The sequence below is a fragment of the Platichthys flesus genome, chromosome 6 (assembly GCF_949316205.1).
Source record: "Platichthys flesus chromosome 6, fPlaFle2.1, whole genome shotgun sequence".
Lineage (NCBI taxonomy): Eukaryota > Metazoa > Chordata > Actinopteri > Pleuronectiformes > Pleuronectidae > Platichthys > Platichthys flesus.
In genome coordinates this window covers 16,704,781-16,731,036 of record NC_084950.1, presented here as the reverse complement: position 1 = coordinate 16,731,036, position 26,256 = coordinate 16,704,781, and the positions used below count along the sequence as shown (strand labels likewise).

Sequence of the window (26,256 nt, the reverse complement as noted above, 5' to 3'; positions counted from 1 at the left end):
CTCATCACTTCAGGTTTAAGTGAAATTAATGTCCTGAGCCTGCAAATACCCCCATCTGAATCTGAATCAGGTTTTTGTCCCATTTAGCTGCAGAGTTATGGCTCTAAAGAAATTAGGTGTCTCAATGGTCGAACTGTCAGATCCGCCACACTGGCGAAATGTAATAAGCTGGCCCTCAGCCTCGGGTCTATCTGTCCTACGAATTCACCCCAAATCCACTCTTCAATATTTAATATATTCAACTGACAGGCTAACAGAGAACACGCTAATTAATACCAAAGAGTGAGAGCAGCCATGGGGATTGTCTGGAGATGTAATGTCAGGTGAACAGAACCCAAACCAGCACGCACAGCTCTGTAATTTGGTTTTAACATATAATATAAACCTTCTATCGAGATCGGGACACTTCGAGAAAATATGATTTTATTCATTAAATCCAACACAATTTATGTCATCATGTAACTAACTCAATTTGGGACACATGTTGTACACTTTTTTTATTATTTAGTTTAAACATTATGTGTCAAAATGAGTTTGTAATGATACAATTTTTGTAAAGCAACATGGAGGGTAAAATCAAAATCATACAGCCCACTGACATCCCCTGATCTTTATAAGTGGCCTGACATGATAAAAGGGGCCATTTTAGCCATTTAAAAACAGTTCAAAAGGTTTTAAAATTATTGTAAAATTATTTTGAGTATCTCATTACACGGTGAGGGATCAACGTGGGGACCCCTGGCTGTGTCCAGGCTGAGTATCCTGAGAATGCTTTCTGCATGTGTCACAGCTATTCTTACCTCCCACTACTTCATCAGGCCTGATGCTGGCATGTGGTGTCACTGTCGTGTCACTGACTGCTGAGTCACAGCACCATGACAGAACCTTCAGTGAAAACAATATTCATTCATTCTGACACTTTTAAGAAGATTATTAACTTTTCTACACTGACAAGTCAGTATGTGTCCTTCCTGATATTTGGCAAGATGATTCCTATGTGACATGAATAGAATATTTTAAATGTAGAAGCTGTGGTAGGCCGATATTACAATTCAGGTCCTTCAAAATGCAGCTGCTCCAAATCATGTAAATGTGATCAAAAGCACCCCTCATTGGTTGCCTGTGTGTTTAAAATTAGATTTTTAAACATTACTTTGGATTTTCAAGGCACGACATGGTTTGGCACCAGCTTCTAAACTCATCAAATCATAGGCTGAGATGCTCTAATAAGGACCCTGTTAGATATTATTGTGTAAAGGCTGAAGACCAAATGTGACAGGGCCATTGATCACACCATGGAATATTTTACCTGTTGAACTTTGACTTGAAAAATCACTGTTTTCAAGTTATCTCTCAAAACCTACTTTGACTGAGTGGCTTTTGCCTATTTTAGCGATTAGCCTATGCTTATGTTTATTTTATCAGTTTCATTTAACATTACCTTTAAATTATGTTGTTTTATTTTACTTTTCTTCTTAGATATTATAATATGTAAATTGCTGTCGTTTTGATTGTCAATGCTATTGAATAATTTAGCGAGTTGACTGATATTTTATCTTCTTGTTTTTTATTTTTCCACTCTGTGAAGCACTCTGCAATGATTCTTTTGAAAGTTGCTATGTAACTAAAGTTACTATATCCAGTATCAAAAACTTCCCTATAACATACTTGATGATGCATTAAAAAGTGTTTGAGAGCCTAAATAACAGTTTTCCATTCATAACTTATCAAGCACGACCCTCCCTGAGCTTGTGCCTTTGACCTTTGCTTGTCTACATGGTCAAACATTTCACTGAGTGGTGGCAGATTAATGTGAGGCGCACGTAATGCCGTTGCTTGATCGTCACCAGGGTGAGCTCATCCTTCACTGTGTGTTTGGGCCTCGCCGAGAGAATTTACCTCGTGAAAATCCTGTTTTTAGACAATCGTCCTCACACAGAGAGACTCACTTCACCTCTCACTGTCTTTTCTCAGCGCAGTCGTTCAGCCGCTTGGACCCTGGAGCACGACACACGTTCACAACAATCAGTAAGTTCCAGCCCCCCCACCCCCAGACGCCCAAATAGGAGCGCCTAAAAATAAAGAAGCATGCCGCATCTGCTGCTCTGACCAATCCCTGTCCCATTCTCCCAGTAAACCGACCCCGACGCCTGTCATCCTTATGGATGAACAAATAGACTATGATGGCAGGGGCTGAGTGACGTGGGCCGGGGTCCTTATAAACCCCTGTCCTCCCTCTCTGAGCACGGAAACACGCTCAGCGCTGAACAGAAACTCCACTTTTCTCATTTCTGCTCGGGGCCATATTAAAGAGGACCGGCTCGTCAGGAGGGTGCCAATTAAAAAAAAAGCGAGCAGCAGCTGCCCTGCACATCATAAATCGGATCATTTCATCCATCACTGTCCTGACATCCAGTGGCTTTCTTCGCATGCCCCTCTGAAGAATCTCCAGACTGCGTTTTCAACTGCTCCGGGCTTGAACTTTCGTGCGCCGGCTGCGCGCCCTTGCCATCGACCTGCGAAAAAGTTTCCAGCGCACAATTCAACAAGTGAGTGTCAGCGCGGTATAAAAGTGGACACGGAAAAAGCCACCATGATGAGCAACAACTACGGCGACGAGCAGCTGCCCCCGCAGTACTACCAGGCCACCGACTTTGGGGAAGAGGAGGACGACGAGATGCCGGCCACGGAGAAAGACCTGGCCGAGGACGCGCCTTGGAAGAAGATCCAGCAGAACACCTTCACCAGGTGGTGCAACGAGCATCTCAAGTGCGTCAACAAGACCGTCACCGACCTGCAGAGGGATTTTACTGACGGGCTGAAGCTCATCTCGCTGCTGGAGGTGCTGAGCCAGAAGAAAATGTACAGAAAGTGCCACATCAGACCCAACTTCCGTCAGATGAAGCTGGAAAATGTATCTGTGGCACTAGAGTTCCTGGACAGGGAGCACATCAAACTGGTCTCCATAGGTAAGTTGGCTTTTGGATGTGGAAACAATTTAGCAGGGACATTTTTGGCTATAATTAGAGAGGAACAAGTAATCCGGAAGAATTTCTAATAGCTGACACTGACAGTGTTTGCCAAGATCCTAATAAGATGCTGTGAGGTTTAAAACTCTCTTCATATTTTCCAAAATGAGAAGTCCTCAAACAAACAAACACCCTTTGTAGCTGCGGTGTTGGTATGTTATCAGCTGTGGTGTGACACCGAGGCACTCACGGTGGGCCCCTGGGGAGCAGGGGTCAACAGATTATTGGAAAAGTTACTGACGAGGTGAGGCCATTAGCTGGTGTCAGGGGCCGAGGCCTATAGTGTTGGCTCCACGGCATGATTTACCTCATAGTCCTGCCGCAACAATACGGCCAACTACAGGCTGAAAAATTCGTCAGGGCTGTGCTAATGAGAAGACACAATTTCTACATGCGGACAGCGAACACACACATACACACACACACACACACACACACACATGCACATTCATCTCTGACAGGTCAGGGGGCCAGAACGACTCACCGGGGGATCTTCGGTGACAGCCAATTTCCTGTCCAAGACCCATCAGCAGCAAACTCCTGAGAGGTGGGGATTAAACGCTGGTGGCATTTGGGGATCAGACTGCAGTCACAGATAACTGAGCTGCTGAAGTTACATTAAATTGTGGTGGATTATTGTGGAGCCACAGCGGGAGGACAGGGCACCACCAGAGAGAACAGGATGTCACCTCTTAAAACTCTCTAATAACTGAGGAGAAACTTGTAGAACGATATGAGACGCACACAGAGTTATGGCTGAATTATGCACCTGCAGACAGCCGCACAATTCATGCAGGAGAATGATTATTACCTTTCTGACAGAGTATTTTTCTCTTTGGCTGACTAACGGCACTGCCACACACCAGTGAAATTCCCGTCGTGGCTGAGGCTTTGGCCGCCGCACTGTGAAGGCCACAGTCTGTCAGTCTGGACACGCACTGTGTGTTTTTTTGTTTGTGTGTGTGCGTGTGTGTGTGTGTCTGTTTTTGTATGTGTGTGTGTGTGATTTGGTGGGGGGGGGGGGGGTTATTACACGGAGAGATGGCACTCTCAATCCCCAGGAGGGCAAAGGTCACAATCACAGATATTACCTCAAAGAATACAAAGTGTGTGTGTGTCCAGGATGGTGGGTCTAAAACTGAATATGTTAGAGAGTGTCTGACACCGCTGCCGCAGCTGCACACACGCACACACACGCACACACACGCACACACACGCACACACACACTGGGTCAGACTGTTTTGACAGAAACGGGGCGTGATAATAGAAGTCCTGGCATCCTATTTCCCAGCACCCTCTTCCCGCATGCAGCAGCCCTCTTAGGATGATGTCTTAGTCTCATAACAGTAACCCAGGGACACAGGCTTACATGCACATGTGTCACAGTGTGTAACTAAACACCATATGATTGATGTCCCTTTGACCAAGCAGTTGCCCTTAAAGCCCGACACCGCGGGATCTGAATCCCACTGTGCCACACGGTGCCACCTGCCTGTGCCAGTCAAATGCTGACACATCAAACACCACCCTCAGATCGAGGTCACAGATCTATGAAAAGAGAAATATTCCCAATAACATAACGTGTGTGATAAACCATCTGGCACCAGAGTCCCTGCGTTAATAGAGTCTTACTGAATTAACTGGAGTGTATCACACGCAGATTAGTCAATGGTGACATTAAAGTGACTGCTCCTCTGAGGTTATTGGGCTTAAAGTGGCTGCGTTTCTCAATGAGAGTGGCTCTAAAACGGCTTATTTGACAAACTTTTTTCCTATGAGAACTTGGTGGAAAAGAAGTGGCGTTGTCGCTGTCAATGAATCTAATCTCTGTCTGTTTGATTTATCACACTCCGGCACTAAAAGTTTGGGAGGTAATTGAAGTCCAACTGGTATTTATGCAGAGAGGGATCCACTTCCACAGATCCTCAGCTGTCACTGTCTTCAGAGCACCATTGTGACTGGATGACAGACTGTCAGGGGTCCTCAGCCAGACAGCTGTCTAAGAGAAAGGGGCTCGGGGGGAGGGGGGAAGCAGCGAGGAGCATTAGATTCTTGTCTCCTCAGCAGTCAATCATCATTGTTTATATTTTCTACTCAGAATAGCCTGGTCAACTCTGCATTTTAGCGAGGAAGGACTATTTTGATGTAATAAGAAATTAATGTATAGCACACATGTCATAATTTTTATATAGATTAGCCTTCGGAGAATCACTCACAATTTAAACCAATTCACTAATTACCCATTTAACTAGAATATGCTACAATACTGCAAGACTTGATGCACTATGGGAACTTTTTACAAGTTATAAATCCTCATGAACTCTCCTTTCTCTACTGTCCAATTGCAGATAGCAAAGCCATTGTGGACGGGAATCTCAAGCTGATCCTGGGTCTTATCTGGACCCTCATCCTCCACTACTCTATCTCCATGCCCATGTGGGATGACGAGGAGGACGAGGAGTCTAAGAAACTGACCCCCAAACAGCGCTTGTTGGGCTGGATCCAGAACAAAGTGCCCCAGCTGCCCATCCACAACTTCAACCGTGACTGGCGGGACGGCAAGGCCCTGGGAGCGCTGGTCGACAACTGTGCCCCCGGTAAGAAGTGTGCGGTGGTGGCCTCAGCTGAGTCAACAGGAAGAGCAAGTGCTGAGTCAGAATACGCACAGCGCCAGTTGACAGGCTCGTTGTATACTGCGGTTGTGCTTGGTTGCTATGGAGTATGAGGTCAGGCATGTGTCAGTCAGTGTATTTAAAACAGTATCACCTTCTCAGGAGAATTTATCTCCTTCGCTCCTCATCGAGATATGAGGGCTATATATCTTCCAAACATTCTGGAGCGCAGACACACACAGATTCAGATTCAGATTTCAGCCTGTGTAATCTTCCTCTGGAGGGTAGGCTGTGTCAGTGGGTTGTAGAGGCCTTGCTGATGGCTGAGGGCATCCATGCCAGTTGTCTCACAATGACTGAAGCTCTCCCTCTCACTTTTCGGGTCCCTGAGGCCCAGGCCTGGCTTTAGCGTTTATAGCTACACAACACCCCCAAATTTGGACACCATTCCTCCTCTTCTGTCAAGGGCCGTGCTTGGCCGTGCATCAAAATGCGGAGCGATCTGTCACGGGGAGGTGCCTAAGCCCCTCATCCGAGGACCGCAAGACCACAATTTGAGTCACTGCCAATTTAGGGTTTCGGCTTCCAACGCTGAACATTGGAGAGACCTCTAGCTCCTAACTGGAGAATGAAAAAAAGGTGGAGGAGTAGCAGGAGTGTAGAGAACACCACCATGTTTAACTGTGTTTATATGAGCCATTGATCTGAGGAGACACATCTTTCAAACACTGGGCTGCAACAATGACCATACAAGGTTGTGTTGTTTCATCAGCTGTTACCGACCAGCAGGGTGACTGACGAAAGTAACTCTGTGCTAATACACAGAAGTGCTGCTTTTAATTCAGATGCAAACAGTTCAAAAGATGTCCATTAGCCAGACCAGTGAGAAACTAATATTTTAGACAGGAAAGTAGCTACAATTGTATTTGTTTATCCAAGTTATTCTTATACAGCTATAGCTTATATGTGCTCCCTTTAGTATTACAGTGATGTTGCAGTATGAAATACAGTGTGACATCACTTAAGAGTACTGACTTTAATATTGTGGAAGGTCCACCCAAGAGCCAAGGATTATTTTTTCTTTACTCTCCCTGCTCAGTCCTTCCTCCTTTCTGCACTGGATATTAATTGGATAATAGTTTTCTGTGGTGCGGCTGCATGGACCTGTTGACTGAGGGGCCGCTCCATCACCAGCACTAATCCAATTTAAGCATTAGCTGCACAGGAGGAGGCTAGCTTGAGCCATAGTGAGAGTGACAGAGCGCTCGTTGAGGTTATTTCTTTGCAAACGGACAAGAGACGCCGCCATTGTTGCACATTTTGAATCATTCAAGGAGAAGTGTGGGTAAGGCATGCGTTGTTGTAGCTGGAGGTGACGGAGAGATAGCAGCGGCAGCCCGAGTGGTCTTATAATAGCAACCACTGTGCAACGCAGTCTGCATACGTCCATACACGACTGTTTAATCTGCCTGTTTGCCTTTCCATCAGGTTTGTGTCCTGATTGGGCGGAGTGGGACCCCAACCAGCCCGTGGAAAATGCCAGAGAAGCCATGCAGCAGGCTGACGACTGGCTGGGTGTGCCTCAGGTAAGACTCAGGACGGTTGTCAGTTACAAGGTCCTTTTTTAACAATTGGTGTCAGAGAGAAAGTGCAATGAAAGAAAAGCAATTGTTTCAGCATAGTTTATACCCACTGCATAGCCTTTCAGTAAGAACCAATCAACTACAAGCAATTAATAGCGTAAACCAAGACTCATCTGCAAATGCTCACACATCTCACCACATGTACATTCACCTGTTAGTCTGCACTGAGATGTAAAAAAAAACACCAGCAGTACTGTTAATGATATAGAGCCCACTGTGCTGCAGGGTATCATGAAATATATATGACCCAGCTCACATCTAAAATTTCCATTTACTTTATTGTAGCTCTCAGTGAGTGAGGGTGTAGGAGGTTTGTTTGGTAGATTGGTGAATCTGCGGAGGCGTGATATTTCTTAACACCTTCCAAGGCGGCCACCAACAAAACACAAGTATAAATATGCCTGCGCTCATCAGAATGTGAACAGGAGAACCAGAGTGGCACATTTCCAGGCCCATTTGTGTGACTCTGAGTCTTCGCATTGTTATTTGCACTATGCAGGTTGTTTACTTGTTTGTCTAAGACACAGAGCAAGCTATTCTCCATGAGGCTTAGCATTGGCTAGATAGCTGGGGGCTGCATTCCAGTGCGGTGGTGTTAAGGAGATGTGGGAGAGGTCTGGCTCAGGATAAATCCCCCCCTGGCTGGATTATTGAAGGCAACAATCTTTAACCCCACTGTCCTAGGGTTATATATAACTGGCATAGAGTAGGCTTTGTGCCACTGTGTGATAGACAGGCAACGTGCTGCGAGGGAGAGAGGAGTCACAGGTGGAGGGACACATAAAATTAATCCTTGTAAAATCCCATTGCACTTTAGAGGAAATTGTTATTGAGGGTCAACTCCACCCTTATAACAAATGACACCACAATCAGCTCAAACACAAATAATACCATGGTGTTTTTTTTTTTATGATTATTGTGTTACAGGAAGATGCACACACTTTGTGAAACAATTGTTTTTTTAATTACAACTAGATGTCTGTACAGTCAAGTTATCTGATGAACTCTTACTGTCTCTGTGCTGTAGGTGATTGCACCTGAGGAGATTGTGGACCCAGATGTGGACGAGCACTCAGTGATGACCTACCTGTCTCAGTTCCCCAAGTCCAAACTGAAGCCTGGCGCTCCTCTCAAGCACAAACAGCTTTTCCCAAACAAGGCTAAAGCCCACGGACCAGGTGGGCAGCCAACTCCTGCACAACCTGCAGCAGTTCACAGAAAACAGCATGAATGTTTCATTTTGTCCAGCACCTCTTTGTCCAGCATATTAAAGCAGCAATGTTTGGCAGCACCTCCACAAACAGTAGCAAAAGTAGAAGCTTGTACTTTTCTGGAAACTTTTTAGTCCTGTGTCCACTTTGTTGCCTGATCGCTCCAAACTTCATCACCAAACTTCATGTTGCGATATTTACCTCACAGGTATTGAGCCTCATGGCAACAAGGTGCTGAAGCCGGCCGTGTTCACTGTGGAAACTCTGGAAGCTGGAAGCGGGGAGGTCCTGGTCTACGTCGAGGATCCTGAGGGACACAAAGAGGAGGCAAGTTAGACATGGAGGTCAAACGTACAGCCTGTTTTTACCCTCTCAGATAAACCTGGTGCCAAGTTCGAAAGTTCAAAGTGTATAACCTAATCTTTGTCTTACCCTCTGTCTTCTTATTCTCCAGGCTAAAGTTAAACCCAACAAGGACAAAAACAGATCCTACACTGTCACCTATGTTCCTAAAGTTGAGGGTGTCCACAAGGTGACAACTGTTAGAATTTAACTTATTACATTAAGTGCATGGATCACAAAAAGGATAAGTTATTCTATTTGAAGCCGTCTTACAGTTATGTTTCTTTTTTTATTCTTAGGTGAAAGTGCTGTTTGCGGGTCAGGACATAGACAAGAGCCCATACACTGTGAACGTGGCCAAGGACCTGGGTGACGCCAGCAAAGTCCATGCTAGAGGACCAGGTCTGGAGGCCACAGGCAATGTGACAAACAAACCCACCTACTTTGACATCTACACAGCAGGTAGGTTTTTGTAAATCCAACCAGGCCACGCACTGACATTAAGATGTGGAGACAATATGAATGAATGTCACTCGACTATTGTTATAGAGTAAAACTGCAGCATCTACTTCTTTGTTGCATTGCTAATTATTTTGCCACCCCTCTCAGGTGCTGGCAATGGCGATGTCAGCGTGGTCATTGTCGACCCTCAGGGCAAAAAGGACACCGTCGAGCTCATCCTGGAGAACAAGGGCGACAGTGTTTTCCGTTGCACCTATCGTCCCATGCTGGAGGGCCCTCACACCATCCACATACTCTTTGCAGGCCAGGAGATCCCCAAGAGCCCGTACACTGTCAACGTCTTGGAGGGTGAGCGATTCCTCTGTGCTGTAAATAACTGTTGGACAAATTAGATTTCTTAGTGTGCTCTTCGTGTGAGGGCGGTCAATCCATCACAATCTACCCTCTTCTTTATCGCCCTGGGAAAAACCCACCTGGTAGAGATGATAACCCTTCCTATCTGTCATTTCTAGCTCTGCCTGTTGCTCCTCCCATGGGAGCTCCCCTGCAGATAATCCCTCAGTCAGTGCGCGCCCTTCCTGGAGCGAAGGCTGGGAAGGGTGCTCCTCCTCCAAAACCTGGCCGCCCAAGTTAGTATGGTCTGCAGGGAAGGAGCCTGTGCCCACTGCTCAGCCAGATCCCCCAAACCTTTCCCTATGACGCACCTTGGCCATGCCCCTCTGTGCTTTATTTAAGATTCTAGAGCTGTGGCTCAGTGCGGTGCTTCTTCTTGCATCCTGCAGCTTTAAAGCCAGAGATGAAATGCTATTTTATGTGAGACGTTTACAGATTGTCCCAGTCTGCATTTCGTTCAACTTTGTTCTCTGTTAAATATATTTGCTTGTGCTGTTGACATGTTTGTTTTCATCATAGCTACATTTGCATCAGCCAGCATTCTGTCTGCCTGCGGTCAACATTTCTGGCTGACTGACTGAAATGTTGTCAGAAGCTGCCCTGGTCCAATTGAATGCGTCAATATCCCATTCAACGTTCTGTACCTTACGTTACATGTGCTGCAAAATGCATTGTTCTCATTTCAGGATCTGTCTGTCAAACTTGAAGGAATCCCTGTTTGAATCGGATATGTTAATGTCTTTGCTACTAACACCGCCGTCAACTGCTGGCTACACTACAGCTGCTTTTTGCTTCGCTAAACACATCTTTGACGCTTTTTGTTATTCCTTTCAGCCACGAATCCAAACGCCTGCAGAGCTACAGGTAGAGGCCTTCAGCCTAAAGGCGTGAGAGTGAAGGAGGTTGCAGACTTCAAAGTTTTCACCAAGGGAGCTGGCAGTGGAACGCTGAACGTCTCAGTCAAAGGACCAAGTGAGTCAGACAGCTCTCTCTCTTCACTGCAGCACACCTCACTCCTCCTCATACAATTTTGGAATGAATTCCTTTGTCTGGCTTTTTTGTCTGCAGTGCTGCATTCTCTGAGGTATAGGCTAGGTTTAACCAAATGCATAAAATGTGTCTTTGACTTTATAAGAAACCACATTTCCTGTATTATTCATCCTCAGCTGGAGTGGAGGAGCAAGTGAAAGTGCGTGATGCCGGGAATGGCGTGTACGAATGTGAATATTTCCCCCTTAAGCCTGGCAAATACACCGTCAGCATCACCTGGGGAGGCCAGCCCATCCCACGCAGGTAGTGTACTGTTGATGCCCATAGCTATTCATTACCAATGCACGCTCACAATTACGAAAGTTCATATTGTGCTTATTCTCGGGTGCTGCAGCCCTTTCGAAGTGGAAGTGGGTAAGGAGGCCGGTTTTCAGAAGGTGAGGGCCTGGGGTCCCGGTCTGAAGACTGGCATGGTGGGAAAATCCGCCGACTTTGTTGTGGAGGCCATCGGCATTGAAGTTGGGACTCTAGGTGAGACGTGTGCAAGTGATTTTAGCTCGTAGGAAAGAAAAGTTAATTTGCTCCATTTTCAAATCCTAAATCTAAATGTTGCGATCATTTCTTGGCTCAGGCTTCTCCATTGAAGGCCCATCCCAGGCTAAAATTGAGTGTGATGACAAGGGTGATGGCTCTTGTGATGTACGCTACTGGCCCACTGAACCCGGTGACTACGCTGTCCATGTCGTCTGTGATGATGAGGACATAAAGGACAGTCCCTTCATGGCCCACATCCTCCCTGCAGTCAATGACGTCTTCCCTGAGAAGGTAATTCCCACTCGCTGAGTCATAGATGAGACATGTGAGGATAATCCAGGTCACCATGGTGATCTATTCTCACCCTATTCTATTCTATATCAGGTGAAAGCCTATGGACCAGGTCTGCAGCCAACCGGCATCGTCGTGAACAAACCAACTGAATTTACAATTGATGCCCGCATGGCTGGGACGAGTCAACTCAAGATCTATGCACAGGTTACAGAGAGCGCCATTTCCAACCTTCAATGCTTATTTACAGGAAAGCATCATTTATATTGCATGTGGCTGATGTGATTTTGTATCCATCAAGGATGCTGAAAGCTGCACCATCAATATCAAGATCACTGACAAGGGAGACGGCACATTTCTGTGTGTGTACACTCCTGTCAAGCCCATTAAACACACCATCATCATCACATGGGGGGATGTTAACGTGCCCAACAGCCCCTTCAGGGTAAGACACACACACACAACTCTTCTGCATTTAACAGTCAATTGAATATAAGGATACTTCACCAAATAAAGACAAAGTAAGAGGACTGCAGCACTTCTACTTCAGCCAATTGCCTCTGCCTCAAGTGCACTGTGATTTCGTTAGGTGCTGGTTGGAGAGGGTTCTCATCCAGACAAAGTCAAGGTCTATGGGCCCGGAGTGGAGAAGACTGGGCTCAAGGCTAACGAGCCAACATACTTCACTGTGGACTGCGGCGAGGCCGGTCAAGGTGAGCATGTATGAGGAGAGGACGTGGGCGGGCACAGAGACGCTTCTGAGTCTCACTAACTCTTCATGAAACGAGTGCTGCATCTTTTGAGCGTTGACATATATTAAGCACAGAATGAACAGAATAACTACATCTGTGCAGCTGTGCACACTAGGTGAGGTTAAGTTATTTGAATTGCATAAGATGTGACCTAAAGGAAAGCTGTGGGCAGTAGACTGACTGCTTCTATTTATTCTGGTCACTTGCTTTTGAATGACCTTTGTGAACTGTGCCCTTTGCTACGCACCTTTAGGGGACATAAGCATTGGAATCAAGTGCGCCCCAGGAGTGGTTGGACCAGCGGAGGCTGACATCGACTTTGACATCATCAAGAATGACAATGACACCTTCACTGTCAAGTACACTCCCCCCGGCGCAGGCCGATACACCATCATGGTGCTGTTTGCTGACCAGGTAGGAAAACAGTTATCTCTCACACACACACACACACACACACACACACACACACACACACACACACACACACACACACACGCACACGCACGAACACACACACACACACAGGGAGTGATGGGTTTTGTTTTATCACTTGTGAAATGATATATTTTTCCCTTATTGATTACTCGTGAATTTTCCAACATTCTTCTATATCAGGAAATTCCCATCAGTCCATTCAAAGTCAAAGTTGATCCATCCCATGATGCTGGCAAGGTGAGAGCAGAGGGTCCTGGACTCAACAAGACAGGTGAGAACATAGTATTTCCTCAGAAGCCTGTCTGTTTGTCTATCCTTCAGTTTGTCTGTTCAGTGAAGTGGAGAACTAACTAATGTAGCATTAACACAGTCCAAGGGAACAGGCAGGTTTAGAATGAGCACTGCCCTACTTTCTACCACATTCAATTTACATGTACTATCATTGTACTGTCAACCAACACCCTGTAGAATACCTTTATGCAGTAGTATTGATAGCACTGACGAAACAAATGTGTTTCAGGAGTGGAGGTGGGCACTCCAACCCACTTCACCATCTACACAAAGGGAGCTGGCAAGGCCAAGCCCGAGGTGCATTTCACAGCGCCAGGCCCGGGAGAGGCGGTTCGTGACTTTGAGATCCTCGATAACCACGATTACTCCTACACTGTCAAGTACACAGCTCTTCAACAGGTACTGCAGGCCTCTTTTTGAGTCCAATACCATTACCAATATCCCATCTCAACAGATATTCATTCTTATTCTGTTGTTTTTTTAGGGTAACATGACTATTTCAGTGACTCATGGAGGAGACCCCATTCCCAAGAGCCCGTTCCATATCTCAGTGGCACCACCTCTGGATATTGGGAAGGTGAAAGTGGATGGATTGGACACCAGTAAGTTACACAAATTATGTATTCATAAATTTGATTAAGTCTTATAAAGTGTTTCATGAAGCTCTTTCTTACAGAAGTGGAAGTCGGAAAGGATCAAGAGTTCTCAGTTAACACAAAGGGCGCCGGTGGGCAGGGCAACGTAGGCGTGAAGATGACCTCACCCTCTGGTCGCCCGATTCCATGCAAGCTGGAGTCTGACAAAGCCAAAGGCGCTCACAGTGTGAAGTATATTCCCCCAGAGGAGGGACAGTACAAGGTTGATGTCAGCTACGATGGCAACCCCGTAATGGGGAGCCCCTTTGGGGTTGAAGCAGTGATGCCTGCTGATCCTTCTAAGGTAAAGTTCATGAAAGCTGAATGTTTTTCTCTGAATGTTAAATAAGTTAACTTAAACAAGTTAGTTTGTTGCACCACATCTCAAAAACTGACCTTACTTGCATTACAGGTGAGAGCCTATGGCCCAGGCCTGAAGGGAGGCATTGTGGGTAAACCCGCTCCATTCACTATTGACACAAAGGCAGCTGGTGCAGGTGGGCTGGGCCTGACAGTGGAGGGCCCATGTGAAGCTAAAATTGAATGTCAGGACAACGGCGACGGCACATGCTCAGTGTCCTACCTGCCCACTGAGCACGGGGAGTACGCTATCAACATCCTGTACGCGGAGCAGCACATCCCTGGCTCTCCCTTCAAGGCTGCAGTGCGCCCGGCCTTCGATCCCAGCAAGGCGACAGCGAGCGGTCCCGGTCTGGAGAAGGCCAAGGCAGGCGAACCAGCGACCTTCACTGTGGACTGCAGCCGAGCGGGCGACGCCGAGCTCACCATCGAGATTGTGTCGGAGAAAGGGGTTAAGACTGAAGTGCACATCAAGAAAAGTGCAGAGGGGACGTTCTCCGTGACGTACACCCCATCGTTCCACGGCGCACACACCATCACCATCAAGTACGGCGGCCATACGATTCCTCAGTTTCCCAAGGTGCTGCAGGTGGAGCCCTCTGTGGACACCAGCGGGGTGCATGTCTACGGACCAGGAGTGGAGCCCAGAGGTACCAAAGACCTGATGAGTCGGCAGTAATTATTAGGGCTTTCATACAGTTATAGTTTGTATTAGTACTAAAATGATTATTAAATGATGATTTGTTCAACATAAAAGCAAGTTTAATGCTAGATATAACGTTTAATCTCTCTAGTGTGAGTATTTGCTGCTGAAAAAGGTCAGGTTGTGGGAATCTTTCACTATTATCTGACATATTAAAGACTTAATGATTCCTTTATAAACAGGAAAAAACAATCAAGTGATCAATTTATAAGGGAATTGCTTAACTGGTAGTTGCAGTCCTGGTCTAGCAGAGGTATAACGAGTGTTGAGACTGTGTTACTTTTTTCTGAAAAACAAATAGCGTGAAGGGCTCTTCTGTGTCTAGGGGTCCTCAGAGAAGTCACAACCCACTTCATCGTCGACGCCCGCACCCTCAACAAGGTTGGAGGAAACCATGTGAAGGTTCACATCATCAGCCCCTCTGGCACCAACACAGAGAGCTTCATCACCGATAAGGGAGACGGCACATACAGAGTGGAGTACACAGCGTTCGAAGATGGTAGGAGTCATTTAGCATTGTTAATACGGGCAATTAAAGAATTATGAGGTGGAAAGGCATTGTAAAGCAACGATGGATCTAGGAGCCTCCATTGTGTTGTGTCAGTGCTCGCAAAAGAGTTATCATTTACAAACCTACCGACCTTTATTTATCTGCTGTCAGTAAACAGGATTTTGAATAGACAGCCTGTCTGAGAGTGTGCAAGGAGACAGACGGAGGAACCACTAACAGGTGCTTTATTGGGAATAAAGCAAAGGAGTGGGAGAAGAGAGAGCGCGAGATAGAAAGGTGTATAAATACATAATGATGCAGTGTAGCAACGCTTTGAGGGGCAGAGACGCAGGCAGACACGCTCTGTTTTATAAATAGTGTGCTCTGGAACAGAAGCTCTTAACCAGGCAGGTATGTGTGCTGAAGGCTGCTGCCTGCCCACAGCAATATAGTAGGGAAGGGAGGGGTGAATGACAGGGGATTATTAATAGAGACCTATAACACAAAGCTGAGAGATCACATAGCACTTCTCCACTAGCAGACACACTCTAATATCACAGTATTGTGACTGGGAATCTGGCATGTAGGCCTACAGAGGGGGCTCTGTCAGAGGAACGTTGTAACAGAATAATGAGTAGGGAACAGATGTAATTCTTTGTACGTTCTCCAGAACGTCTGCACTCGAGACGGCATCTTTTATAAACAAACAGATGTTTATCTCCCTAAAAGGGAATTTGTCTGTCCCATAATTAAAAGCAAGTGGCAATAGCAGAAATTGGTTGCTCCATTTAAAGGATACTCAAGCAGAGAGATGTGATATCCTTTATTGAAGTATCTCTTTGTTTGTAGGAATGCATCTGATAGAGGTGCTTTACGATGACGCACCCGTACCCAAGACTCCCTTCAGAGTGTCTGTGGTGGAGGGATGTGATCCCACCCGGGTCCGCGCCTTTGGCCCAGGTCTGGAAGGAGGAATAACCAACAAGTCCAACTGCTTCACTGTGGAGACCAGGTATTGATAAATCTCATTCAAAGGCGACATTTCTTGGGAAGTTTCTCAAATAGATGTGGAAAAATAAGTTTTTGGTTTCCCTCCCAGGGGCGCTGGTACAGGAGGTCTGGGCCTGACCATCGAGGGAGCCTCAGAGGCCAAGATATCCTGCAAAGACAATAAAGATGGCAGCTGCAGTGTGGAGTACGTCCCCTTCACTCCTGGAGATTACGACGTCAACATCAACTACGGAGGTCACCCGATCCCTGGCAGCCCGTTCCGCGTGCCAGTGAGGGACCCCGTGGACCCCAGCAAAGTGAAGTGCTCAGGTCCAGGTCTGGGCGGCGGAGTAAGAGCCCATATTCCTCAGACGTTCACAGTCGACTGCACCAAGGCTGGACAGGCCCAGCTGGATGTCAAACTCTACGGCCCAACAGGTGAGGACAATGGAAGCCCATAAACTGGTACACTATGATAAATATCAGTGTCCTTGTATGCGTTTATTTATACAATGTCATAATTTCAGGTACCGTGGAGCCAGTAGGTGTGAAGAACAACGGTGATGGAACCCACACAGTTCACTACACCCCAGCTCAGGACGGCCCTTACACTGTCGGTGTCAAATATGCAGATCAGGAGGTCCCACAAAGGTACAGCATGTGTTCAAAGAAAAGTGCAGCTCAGCTCAGCACATTTTCTGTTTCTGTTTCTGTCTTCTTGCCCGGACTGTGTTTAGTAATTACACCGTCCTTCTTCCACAGCCCATTCAAGGTCAGGTCTCAGCCCGGGCATGATGCCAGTAAGGTGCGTGCCAGTGGCCCCGGTCTGGACACCAAAGGTGTGTCTGCTAGTCTCCCTGTGGAGTTCACCATCGATGCTCGTGATGCTGGAGAGGGTCTACTCACTGTGCAGATCCTGGTGGGTTTGCAGCCACATTGATTCAAAGATTTAAAATGTATCTGATCATAAGCTGTCATCTTAAACAACTCCATGCCTTTTACTGACAGGACCCAGAAGGCAAACCAAAGAATGCAACCATCCAGGACAACAGGGACGGCACCTACACTGTGTCGTATGTACCTGACTCTACAGGCCCCTACACCATCACCATTAAATATGGCGGAGATGAGATCCCTTACTCCCCATACTGCATCCAGTCGCTGCCCACAGGAGACGCCAGCAAATGTCGCCTCACTGGTAAGAAAACTACTTTCAATTCATAACTGCAGTGATAATTTTACTTACATATTTCAGTTTTTTATTCACTATATACTCGGTATAATATTTTCGACACTATGTTCTTTTTCTTTCCAGTGTCGATTGCTGGACATGGCATGTGTAAGTAATCACTGTTTAGTTTAGAAAGCTCTTCCAGGAGGCCGTGCTTTTGAGCAGCTCTGTTTACCTTCTTCAATCTCTGTCCTTCACAGCGAGTCTTCAGAAACTGCAGACCTCTGAGGATACTGTTATCACTGTGGATGCCAAGGCTGCCGGGAAAGGCAAGGTGACCTGTAAAGTGCTCACCCCACAGGGGATGGAGCTGGACATGGACGTGGTGGAGAATCGTGATGGGACCTTTGACATTTACTACACTGCCCCCGAACCTGGAAAGTATGTTATTACTATCCGCTTTGGGGGCCAGAACATCCCTAAGAGCCCCTTCCATGTGATGGTGAGTAAAACAGTGTTTTATAAGCTGCTATCTCGAGTTCTCTTGGTCAGATTTTGTATTTCTATATATATATATATATATATATATACTGCTCGTCGTTGCTCTGCTCTCTCTGTTTTCTGTGAATCCTTCACTGCCTTCTCAAAGAAATGCTAAAAAACACCTAAGAAATATGTATAAAAGAAACCAACTATTTCTCCTCTCTCTGTACTGACAGGCCTCAAATGAGCCAGTAGCTCCCCGCGATACCGTGGATCCTCTCTTCCGCCCCGTTAACTTCCTCGTCCCCTTCACGCCACAGCAGGGAGAAATCACAGGTGTGACAAGCCCCACTCACACTGAAACAAAATCCTGCACACACACACACACACACACACACATTGTTTTTAGGTCACTGCTGTTTAACCGTGCCGCTGTCATTTCTAGGTGAGGTGCGAATGCCTTCGGGGAAGACTGCTCGCCCGCATATCACTGACAACAAGGATGGCACCATCACTATCAAGTACCAGCCCATAGAGAGAGGCCTGCACGAGATGGACATCAAATATGACGGCAACCACATTCCAGGTCACAAACACACCACAGCAGAAAGATATGAAATGACTGTCCCCTTTGAAAACAAGCTTGATTTTAATTCTTATTCTTGTCAGGAAGATATGATAGATGTCTCATACTGAGACACTTTTGCACACGACTCTTGGTCTAATGACTGTTTGCCACTGATTCTATTCCCTGTAGGAAGCCCTCTGCAGTTCTATGTTGATGCTGTGAACAGTGGAGTGGTGACTGCTTACGGTCCAGGTCTGAGTTACGGCATGGTCAACAAGTCTGCCACTTTCACTGTGGTCACCAAGAATGCAGGAGAAGGTAAAGCACCTTGTTCCGGGGATATTTGCTACTACACAGTGCATTTGTGTTAAATCACTTAACCTTTACAAACTGTATGTATATTTTCTCCCCCTCAGGTGGTCTGTCACTGGCAGTGGAGGGTCCCTCTAAGGCCGAGATCACCTGTAAGGACAACAAAGATGGAACCTGCACTGTGTCCTACCTGCCCACGACTCCTGGAGACTACAATATCATCGTCAAGTTTGACAACAAGCACATTTCTGGCAGTCCCTTTATTGCTAAGATTACTGGTGAGGAAATAAATATAGTTTTTTATACTGTTGATTGTATTCATAGCAGACAGGTACCCTATAAATGACTTTTTAGGGATTGACAAATGTTTAAACCACTGTTATCTTGTCAAGGGGACGACTCCATCACCAGGACGTCCCAGCTGAACGTTGGCACATCGGCTGACGTGTCCCTCAAGATCACAGAGACTGATCTGAGCTCTCTGACTGCGAGTATCAGAGCTCCATCAGGAAACGAGGAGCCCTGCCTGCTCAAGAGACTGCCCAACAGACACCTCGGTGAGACACTCATTTGAGTAGAAAAGACACTGTTGGGTTTCTGTAATGCATTTCGATTTTATTTTCCTGATTCTTTGTATTGACTTTTTTTTCCCCCACTCCCGACCTCTGTCATGTTCACAGGTATCTCCTTCACCCCTAAGGAGGTTGGTGAGCACGAGGTCAGCGTGAGGAAAAATGGCTTGCACGTAGCTAACAGCCCTTTCAAGATCATGGTTGGCCAGTCAGAGATCGGCGAGGCCAGCCGGGTCAAGGCTTTCGGCAAAGGCCTCGTGGAGGCGCACACTTTCGAAATGGCTGAATTCTTCGTAGATACAAGGAATGCGGGTAAGATTTTAATGTTTCACATTCTCAGCAAAATACGATTGGGAAAAGTGCACGAATAACCAAAAATATATATAAATTATTCAAATTTTTTTTCCCCTCCTCCCTTTAGGTTACGGAGGTCTAGCACTGTCGGTTGAGGGTCCGAGCAAAGTGGATATTAACTGTGAAGATGTAGAGGATGGGACATGCAGAGTGACATACTGTCCAACAGAACCTGGCAGTTACATTGTCAATATCAAGTTTGCTGAAAAGCACATCCCAGGTCAGAATCTTTTACTTGGAAAATATTTTTTTTTTTTCATAAAGATTATTCCTGTAAAAAACAAAACAATACTGGATTTGCCTTGTGATGTTCACCAAAATGTAACGCGGGTTCTTTCCCGACCCATACCAAATCCTCCCATAACGACTGGGGTGAAGACATAACCTACTTGGTGGAGATATCAAACCATAGTATAATTTTTCTTTATTTGCATTCTTGCCATGCAGGAAGTCCTTTCACAGTGAAGGTGACTGGAGATGGAAGAATCAAAGAGAGCATTACCAGGAAGAGGCAGGCGTCTTCTATTGCCTCAGTGGGAAGCACATGTGGCCTGAACCTCAAAATCCCAGGTGAGAAGAGAAACCACTCAGAGGGGGTTATATGGCAGCGGGCACCTATCTTCAAAGAAATCAAACCGTTTCACACTCACATTTGTATTGTCACTGCCTTCTCAGGAAACTGGTTCCAGATGGTTTCAGCTCAGGAGAGGCTGACCAAGACGTTCACCCGCAGCAGCCACACCTACACCCGCACTGAGCGCACGGAGATCAGCAAGAGCCGCGGCGGCGAAACCAAGAGGGAGGTACGAGTGGAGGAGAGCACCCAGGTGGGCGGGGGAGGAACCCCGTTCAGAGACGTTTTCGGAGACTTTCTGGGCAGGGAGAGCCTCAGCAGCTTTGCCGGCATCACGGCCAGACCCGAGGGTGAGAGTCCGTGAAGTTCAAACTCCCTTTATGAATTGCAGAAACACACTTGTCTTGTTTGTGTCTAACCTTTCTGTGTTCCTCTGCCTCGCCAGTTGAGAGCGGCTCGCAGGCCATGACGGCTCAGGTGACCAGTCCCAGTGGGAAAACGGTGGACGCTGACCTTGTGGACGGAGGAAGCAGCACCTACAGCGTCCGCTTCATCCCTCAGGAAATGGGACCCCACACGGTCAATGTCAAATACAGAGGGCAGCACGTCCCCGGGAGCCCCTTCCAGTTTACGGTGGGCCCCATGGGGGAGGGAGGAGCACACAAGGTGCGTGCTGGAGGGCCCGGCCTGGAGAGGGGCGTGGCTGGAGCACCCTGTAAGTATTGTTCAAGAAATCATTTTCATTATTTCTTCAAACAGTAGCAAACCCATCATCTGATCTACCTTTGTCCTACTTTCGCTAGCTGAGTTCAGTATCTGGACTAGGGAGGCAGGTGCTGGCGGCTTGTCCATCGCCGTCGAGGGTCCGAGCAAGGCTGAAATTTCCTTTGAGGACAGAAAGGACGGTTCTTGCGGAGTCTCCTACATAGTGAAAGAACCAGGTAGAACTTCCTCTTTTGCCTGTGTCATCCGAGTGTTGTGTCTCTCTACAGCGCTCAACCTTTCAGTAATTCCTACCAAGGTAGAAAGTAAACAACCTCTCTGCCTCCCCCAGGTGACTACGAGGTCTCCATCAAGTTCAACAACGAGCAGATCCCCGACAGCCCGTTCATCGTGCCGATCGCCACACTCTCAGACGAGGCTCGCAGGCTCACTCTCACCAGCATTCACGTAAGATCTCACGCGCTCAGTTGACACGAGCCAAATCATTTATCTGAATTTAAAGTCATGTAGATGTTTCTGTGCGATGGCCCTTTGCCCTTGAAGGGGGCTTGAGTGCCGGTGTCTGAGCAGCGTCCTCGACTGAAATTCTGCAACGCTGGCCAGCGATGAAGGGCTGGATTAACTGTCCTTGTGCTTAATGTGGGTCAACACAAGCTGTGCTATGTGTGGGCAGCAGGCTAGTCCGTGTGATTGTGTTTCTGCGTAAGAGGAAAGAAAAGGCGATAAAAGAATTCTGCGACCGATCACACTGGTGGTCTCCTCACTTCACAGATGCTTGTTTTTTTTAAATAACAGCTGCCAACAAGGCTAAAAGCATATAGTTTTGGTCCACTGCAATGCCTCTTCACAGCATATCATTTTTCTGCCACTAGACGCCAAGTGAAGAACAATATGAAACGTTTAAAATGTCAGGCTACCTCTCATATCTTCGAGGACCGCTCGGCGGCCTGTGGGGTGAAAAACACTGAACGCCTCGCCGTAAACTTTGACCTTTTCTGCCTAACGCACACCCAACCACTCGATCTATTCTTGTTCAGGCATGATGAGTCACACGCGTTGTGTCCCTCAGGGTGCGGGCACACACACAGTCACACAGTCACACACACAGTCTCACACACACACAACGCAATTCCACTGATATCCTGATGATATCCCGTATCTCTTCAAGGAGAAGGACTTGAAGGTGAACCATGAAGCCTCCTTCATGGTGCAGAGGAACGGCACTCGAGGTGTAGTCGATGCTAAGGTCCACACCCCCTCTGGCTCCTCTGAGGAATGCTATGTCACCGAGCTTGACAGCGGTATGCACCAAGTACAATTCAGCACAATTCAGTTTAAGTTATGTTCAAGAGTGCTGGATGCTAACATCTCCACCTCCCTTTTTCGCGTTTTTCAGACAAGAGTACAATTCGCTTCATTCCGCGGGAGAATGGAGTTCACTCCATCGACGTCAGGTTCAATGGATGCCACATTCCTGGAAGCCCCTTTAATGTACGAGTGGGCGACCTGGGGCTGATTGGAGACCCAGGCATGGTGACGGCACATGGTGCTGGACTACAGGGAGGAACCACAGGTAGTGATCAGCACCAATTCTAAAAAATCTACTGAGTGAATATCGTTTGATTGAGTTTTTTCAATTTTCAAATAACATAAGGTGCCAAAAATAATCATTTTTCCCTCTTGACTCTTCCAGGTGTATCCTCAGAGTTTGTGGTCAACACCTGTAACGCGGGCTCGGGCACTCTGTCCGTCAACATCGACGGGCCGTCCAAAGTGAAGATGGACTGCCGCGAGTGTCCCGAGGGCTACAAAATCAACTACACCCCAATGGCACCTGGCAACTATCTCGTCACCATCAAATACGGCGGGCCCCAGCACATAGTGGGCAGCCCGTTCAAAGCAAAAATCACAGGTCCGCTTCACAGTCATTCTCCCATCTGATCTGTGGATCACAGATGACAAGTGTCTTATGAAACCAATGTTCCTCTGAAAAAAAAAAGTGTGGAAGTCAGGGAAAATGTTGTGTCATCTGCGTTTAGACTGCTGTCTTTTTTTGGCACGACAGCAATACCCTCCTGTCACTTCTCAGTGCAGTTTTTTTTTAATACTTTCGAGATTGAAAAGAATTCCCATGTGTCCTGAAAGTTAACTTTATTAGAAAGTAGTATGAAATATTTTCCTTTATGAGCTCAGGCTGGAGTCCTCCCCGAGCCTCCCTCATATCTTTGTCAACGCTGGCTGTATTAAGTAATGTCTTTATTGAGCTGCGGCTCACATTAGATAACCGTTCTCTCTCGGGGTCTTCTTCATCTTCTAGGTGCCCGGCTCTCAGGGGGACACAGCCTCCATGAGACCTCCTCTGTCTTGGTCGAAACAGTTACCAAGTCTTCCAAAGTGGGTGGAGCCTACAGCGCGTCCTCCTCCACCGCCACCTCAACCAAACTGACATCCGACGCCAGCAAGGTGGTCTGTCATGGAGCGGGGCTGACCAAAGCCTTGGTGGGACAGAAGAACACTTTTACAATTGACAGCAGCAAAGCAGGTGAGACAATCATCCACATAAGGACAAAAGACAGAAACAGGTTGTATTTGAATCGATCTGAAATATATGTCTGTCTATATATGACTCACATATTTGAAGAACCGTACATCTTATCAGCTACCTACTTTGTCGAGCTTCACTGAACTTTGAATAAAAAGATGAACAGCTCCTTGTGCAGCAGTGGTGGTGCACTAGTATAGCAAAGGCATATAAGAGAGGATATGAAATCAAACATTTGTACGCTGTGAAAAACAAAGAGCTGAAAGACAATACAATGCTGAAGTAGAGCTGAGGCGAGCTTCAGAATCAGGTGATCATATACAAACTTTCCTTCACCCCAGCTATTATCATTCCTTCTCTTTCCAGGTAGCAACATGCTGATAGTGGGCGTGCACGGACCCCACACTCCCTGCGAGGAGGTGTACGTCAAGCACATGGGCAACAAGCTCTACAACGTCACCTACACTGTCAAGGACAAGGGCAGCTACACCGTCATTGTCAAATGGGGAGACGACAACGTCCCCGGGAGCCCCTACAAAGTGGCCGTGGCCTAAAATGAACTGTCCCAATATTCCAAATCACTGTCCGCCGCTGACCCACCAGCCTTTAACGTGACATGTGCACGCGTCAATCAAACTCTCCGGTACTTCTGTTCTCCAACGGATTTACTGTGTACTCAACATGCACTAAAACCTGCAAGAACATTTCGCTTACGTTTTTTTATTGACGATAGAATATCTACTGTGCCAAAGTTTTGTATTAACTCTACATTTCATGAAAACTAAGCATCCACGTTCAGAGTGATATAAGGGCTTAAAGTCTTTAGTGTTGTCCGTCCATAAAGCTTCTCCTCCTTATTTGTTGTGCTGTAAACAAATAATACACATAATATATGAATGTTGAGAAATTTTGGAATAATCAGAAGTATTAACGTGTGGTTCAATATGGTTTTGTATGGTTTAAGAATGAGAAATTGATTGTTGTTTTTTTGTTATATTAACCTATTTTTTTTTTTTTGGTAAGTCTTTGCAGACCTAATAAAGATTTCATTGCTTCCTTCCCAGACGAGAGTGATTGAGTTTATTCGGTCTCTCATAGAGCTGGTATACGCTTTGCTAGCTCAGCAGGAGACGTCTTTTACTTTGTGGATCTTCATAATTTAATTGTAGAGCTATTTTCTGACCACTGCTGGCTCATCCTTCCGAGCAGCTGTCCGGATATAGTCTCTCTGCTCACAGGCGCTCTAAGCTGAGCGCTGATCCTGGTTGAACCCTTCCTTTACCTCTGACATCAATGTTGGGTCATCGTTTAGTGTTGCATTCATAAAGTAGTCTCCTGGTCCACTCATTTGCATCCTGCGCTTGTCGAGATGCAATCACAAGATGGCAGCATAGTCAAGCTCTGCTCTGCATCCGCGTCACGACCAAATACACCAGTACAAAATATCCATTGTTCCCAGTGAAGATTAACTACATCATCCTCAACACAAGGGAGCCTGCAGAGCGTAGAAACCAGAGGCATCAGCTTCCTTTTGTGTGTGTAATTAATCCTGTTGGATCAGAGATGGAACACAAGTGGTTTCTGTTGTGGCAGCGTCATGGGGGGGGGGGGGGGAGAGATGATGCACACATCAACCAGAAAGAAGGGAGCTTCTGCTTGTGCTGCCTTGCTTGTATGTGTGTGTAATCACTCGTGTCTCCGCCATTGCCCGTGAGAGTGTGTGCGTGTTCTGCCTGTCCTCTGCGTGGTCTGCAGGCCTCGGCCCCTCAGTGAGTCAACCACCCAGCCTCCACTCGCTGACACACACACACACCAGTCAGCACCAGTACCATTCTTCACAGAGAGGAGCCTATAATTAGGAGCTAATTTTCTCTGGTTCCACTGTCACATGATGCTAGGGGCCATGGCGAGGCAAGACAGAGCGAGTGGGTGCGTTTGATTAACAGTGGCGAGAGCTCGACTCCGGACCATCTGGACAAGTGGCTGCCACACTGAAGTTGGGACCAGTGCAGGGCCCACCCACGTCAGTCTGTCTTACCCGTCCTGCTCCTCCGGACCAGGACCCAGGCGTCTGTCCACCAAAACATGTTTATCTCAAGTGGTTGCCAAGTGAATCACAGAGATGCGGCTCCTCGCTATGCAGACAGCAGCGATCAAGCAAATAGAAAGAGAGGGGGCGATGCACAATTGTGGCGATGGGGGATGTGGATTAGAGGGAGAGAATGGGATTTAAAGAATCCAGATGGAAGAAAGGGAGACAGACAGGAGCACAGACGCACAAAAAACACAGGAACAGACAAGTGTTTGAGACAACTTGAAAACACACACATACACATACACGTACACGTACACATACACATACACATACACATACACACATACACATACACATACACATACACACATACACATACACATACACATACACATACACGTACACGTACACATACACATACACATACACACATACACATACACATACACATACACATACACATACACATACACATACACATACACACATACACATACACATACACGTACACATACACATACACATACACACATACACATACACATACACATACACATACACATACACACACACACACACACACACACACACACACACACGAATCAATAGGTGCTCCAGATTAATTTAGGACATGCTAATGCAGTGTATTGCTTAACCTTTAAAGCCATCATAAATGTTGGACTTAGTGCAACGGGTGATGTGTTATTAATTCTTTTCTAAAGGGGGATCAATGAGGGGGTGTGGTTGCCACGGAGATG

The 26,256-nt window shown here is 46.6% G+C and overlaps 1 protein-coding gene across 2 annotated transcripts; it reads left to right on the top strand.

The window, feature by feature from the left end:
• Positions 1–2,246: 2,246 nt before the first annotated feature.
• Positions 2,247–24,524, top strand: LOC133955567 (filamin-C-like). Of its 2 annotated transcripts, XM_062390467.1 has the most exons (47): positions 2,247–2,969; positions 5,379–5,627; positions 7,131–7,228; positions 8,313–8,463; positions 8,705–8,823; positions 8,951–9,028; positions 9,138–9,300; positions 9,448–9,648; positions 9,813–9,929; positions 10,528–10,665; positions 10,860–10,986; positions 11,078–11,214; positions 11,315–11,508; positions 11,602–11,715; positions 11,810–11,953; positions 12,098–12,221; positions 12,514–12,674; positions 12,876–12,966; positions 13,216–13,385; positions 13,471–13,588; positions 13,663–13,925; positions 14,034–14,631; positions 15,010–15,183; positions 16,024–16,186; positions 16,274–16,602; positions 16,692–16,815; positions 16,927–17,083; positions 17,173–17,362; positions 17,480–17,503; positions 17,596–17,837; positions 18,055–18,154; positions 18,264–18,404; positions 18,576–18,704; positions 18,803–18,976; positions 19,091–19,255; positions 19,379–19,582; positions 19,692–19,844; positions 20,072–20,194; positions 20,300–20,548; positions 20,644–20,913; positions 21,002–21,139; positions 21,253–21,368; positions 22,090–22,222; positions 22,318–22,494; positions 22,615–22,833; positions 23,239–23,463; positions 23,830–24,524. In XM_062390467.1, the coding sequence occupies exons 1-47, from the start codon at positions 2,594–2,596 to the stop codon at positions 24,015–24,017; spliced, it is 8,238 nt and encodes a 2,745-aa protein (XP_062246451.1). In that variant the 5' UTR covers positions 2,247–2,593; the 3' UTR covers positions 24,018–24,524. The 2 variants fall into 2 exon arrangements, with proteins under 2 accessions (XP_062246451.1, XP_062246452.1); XM_062390468.1 differs by lacking the exon at positions 9,813–9,929 and having other exon boundaries at positions 2,248–2,969.
• The last annotated feature ends 1,732 nt before the right edge of the window (positions 24,525–26,256 follow it).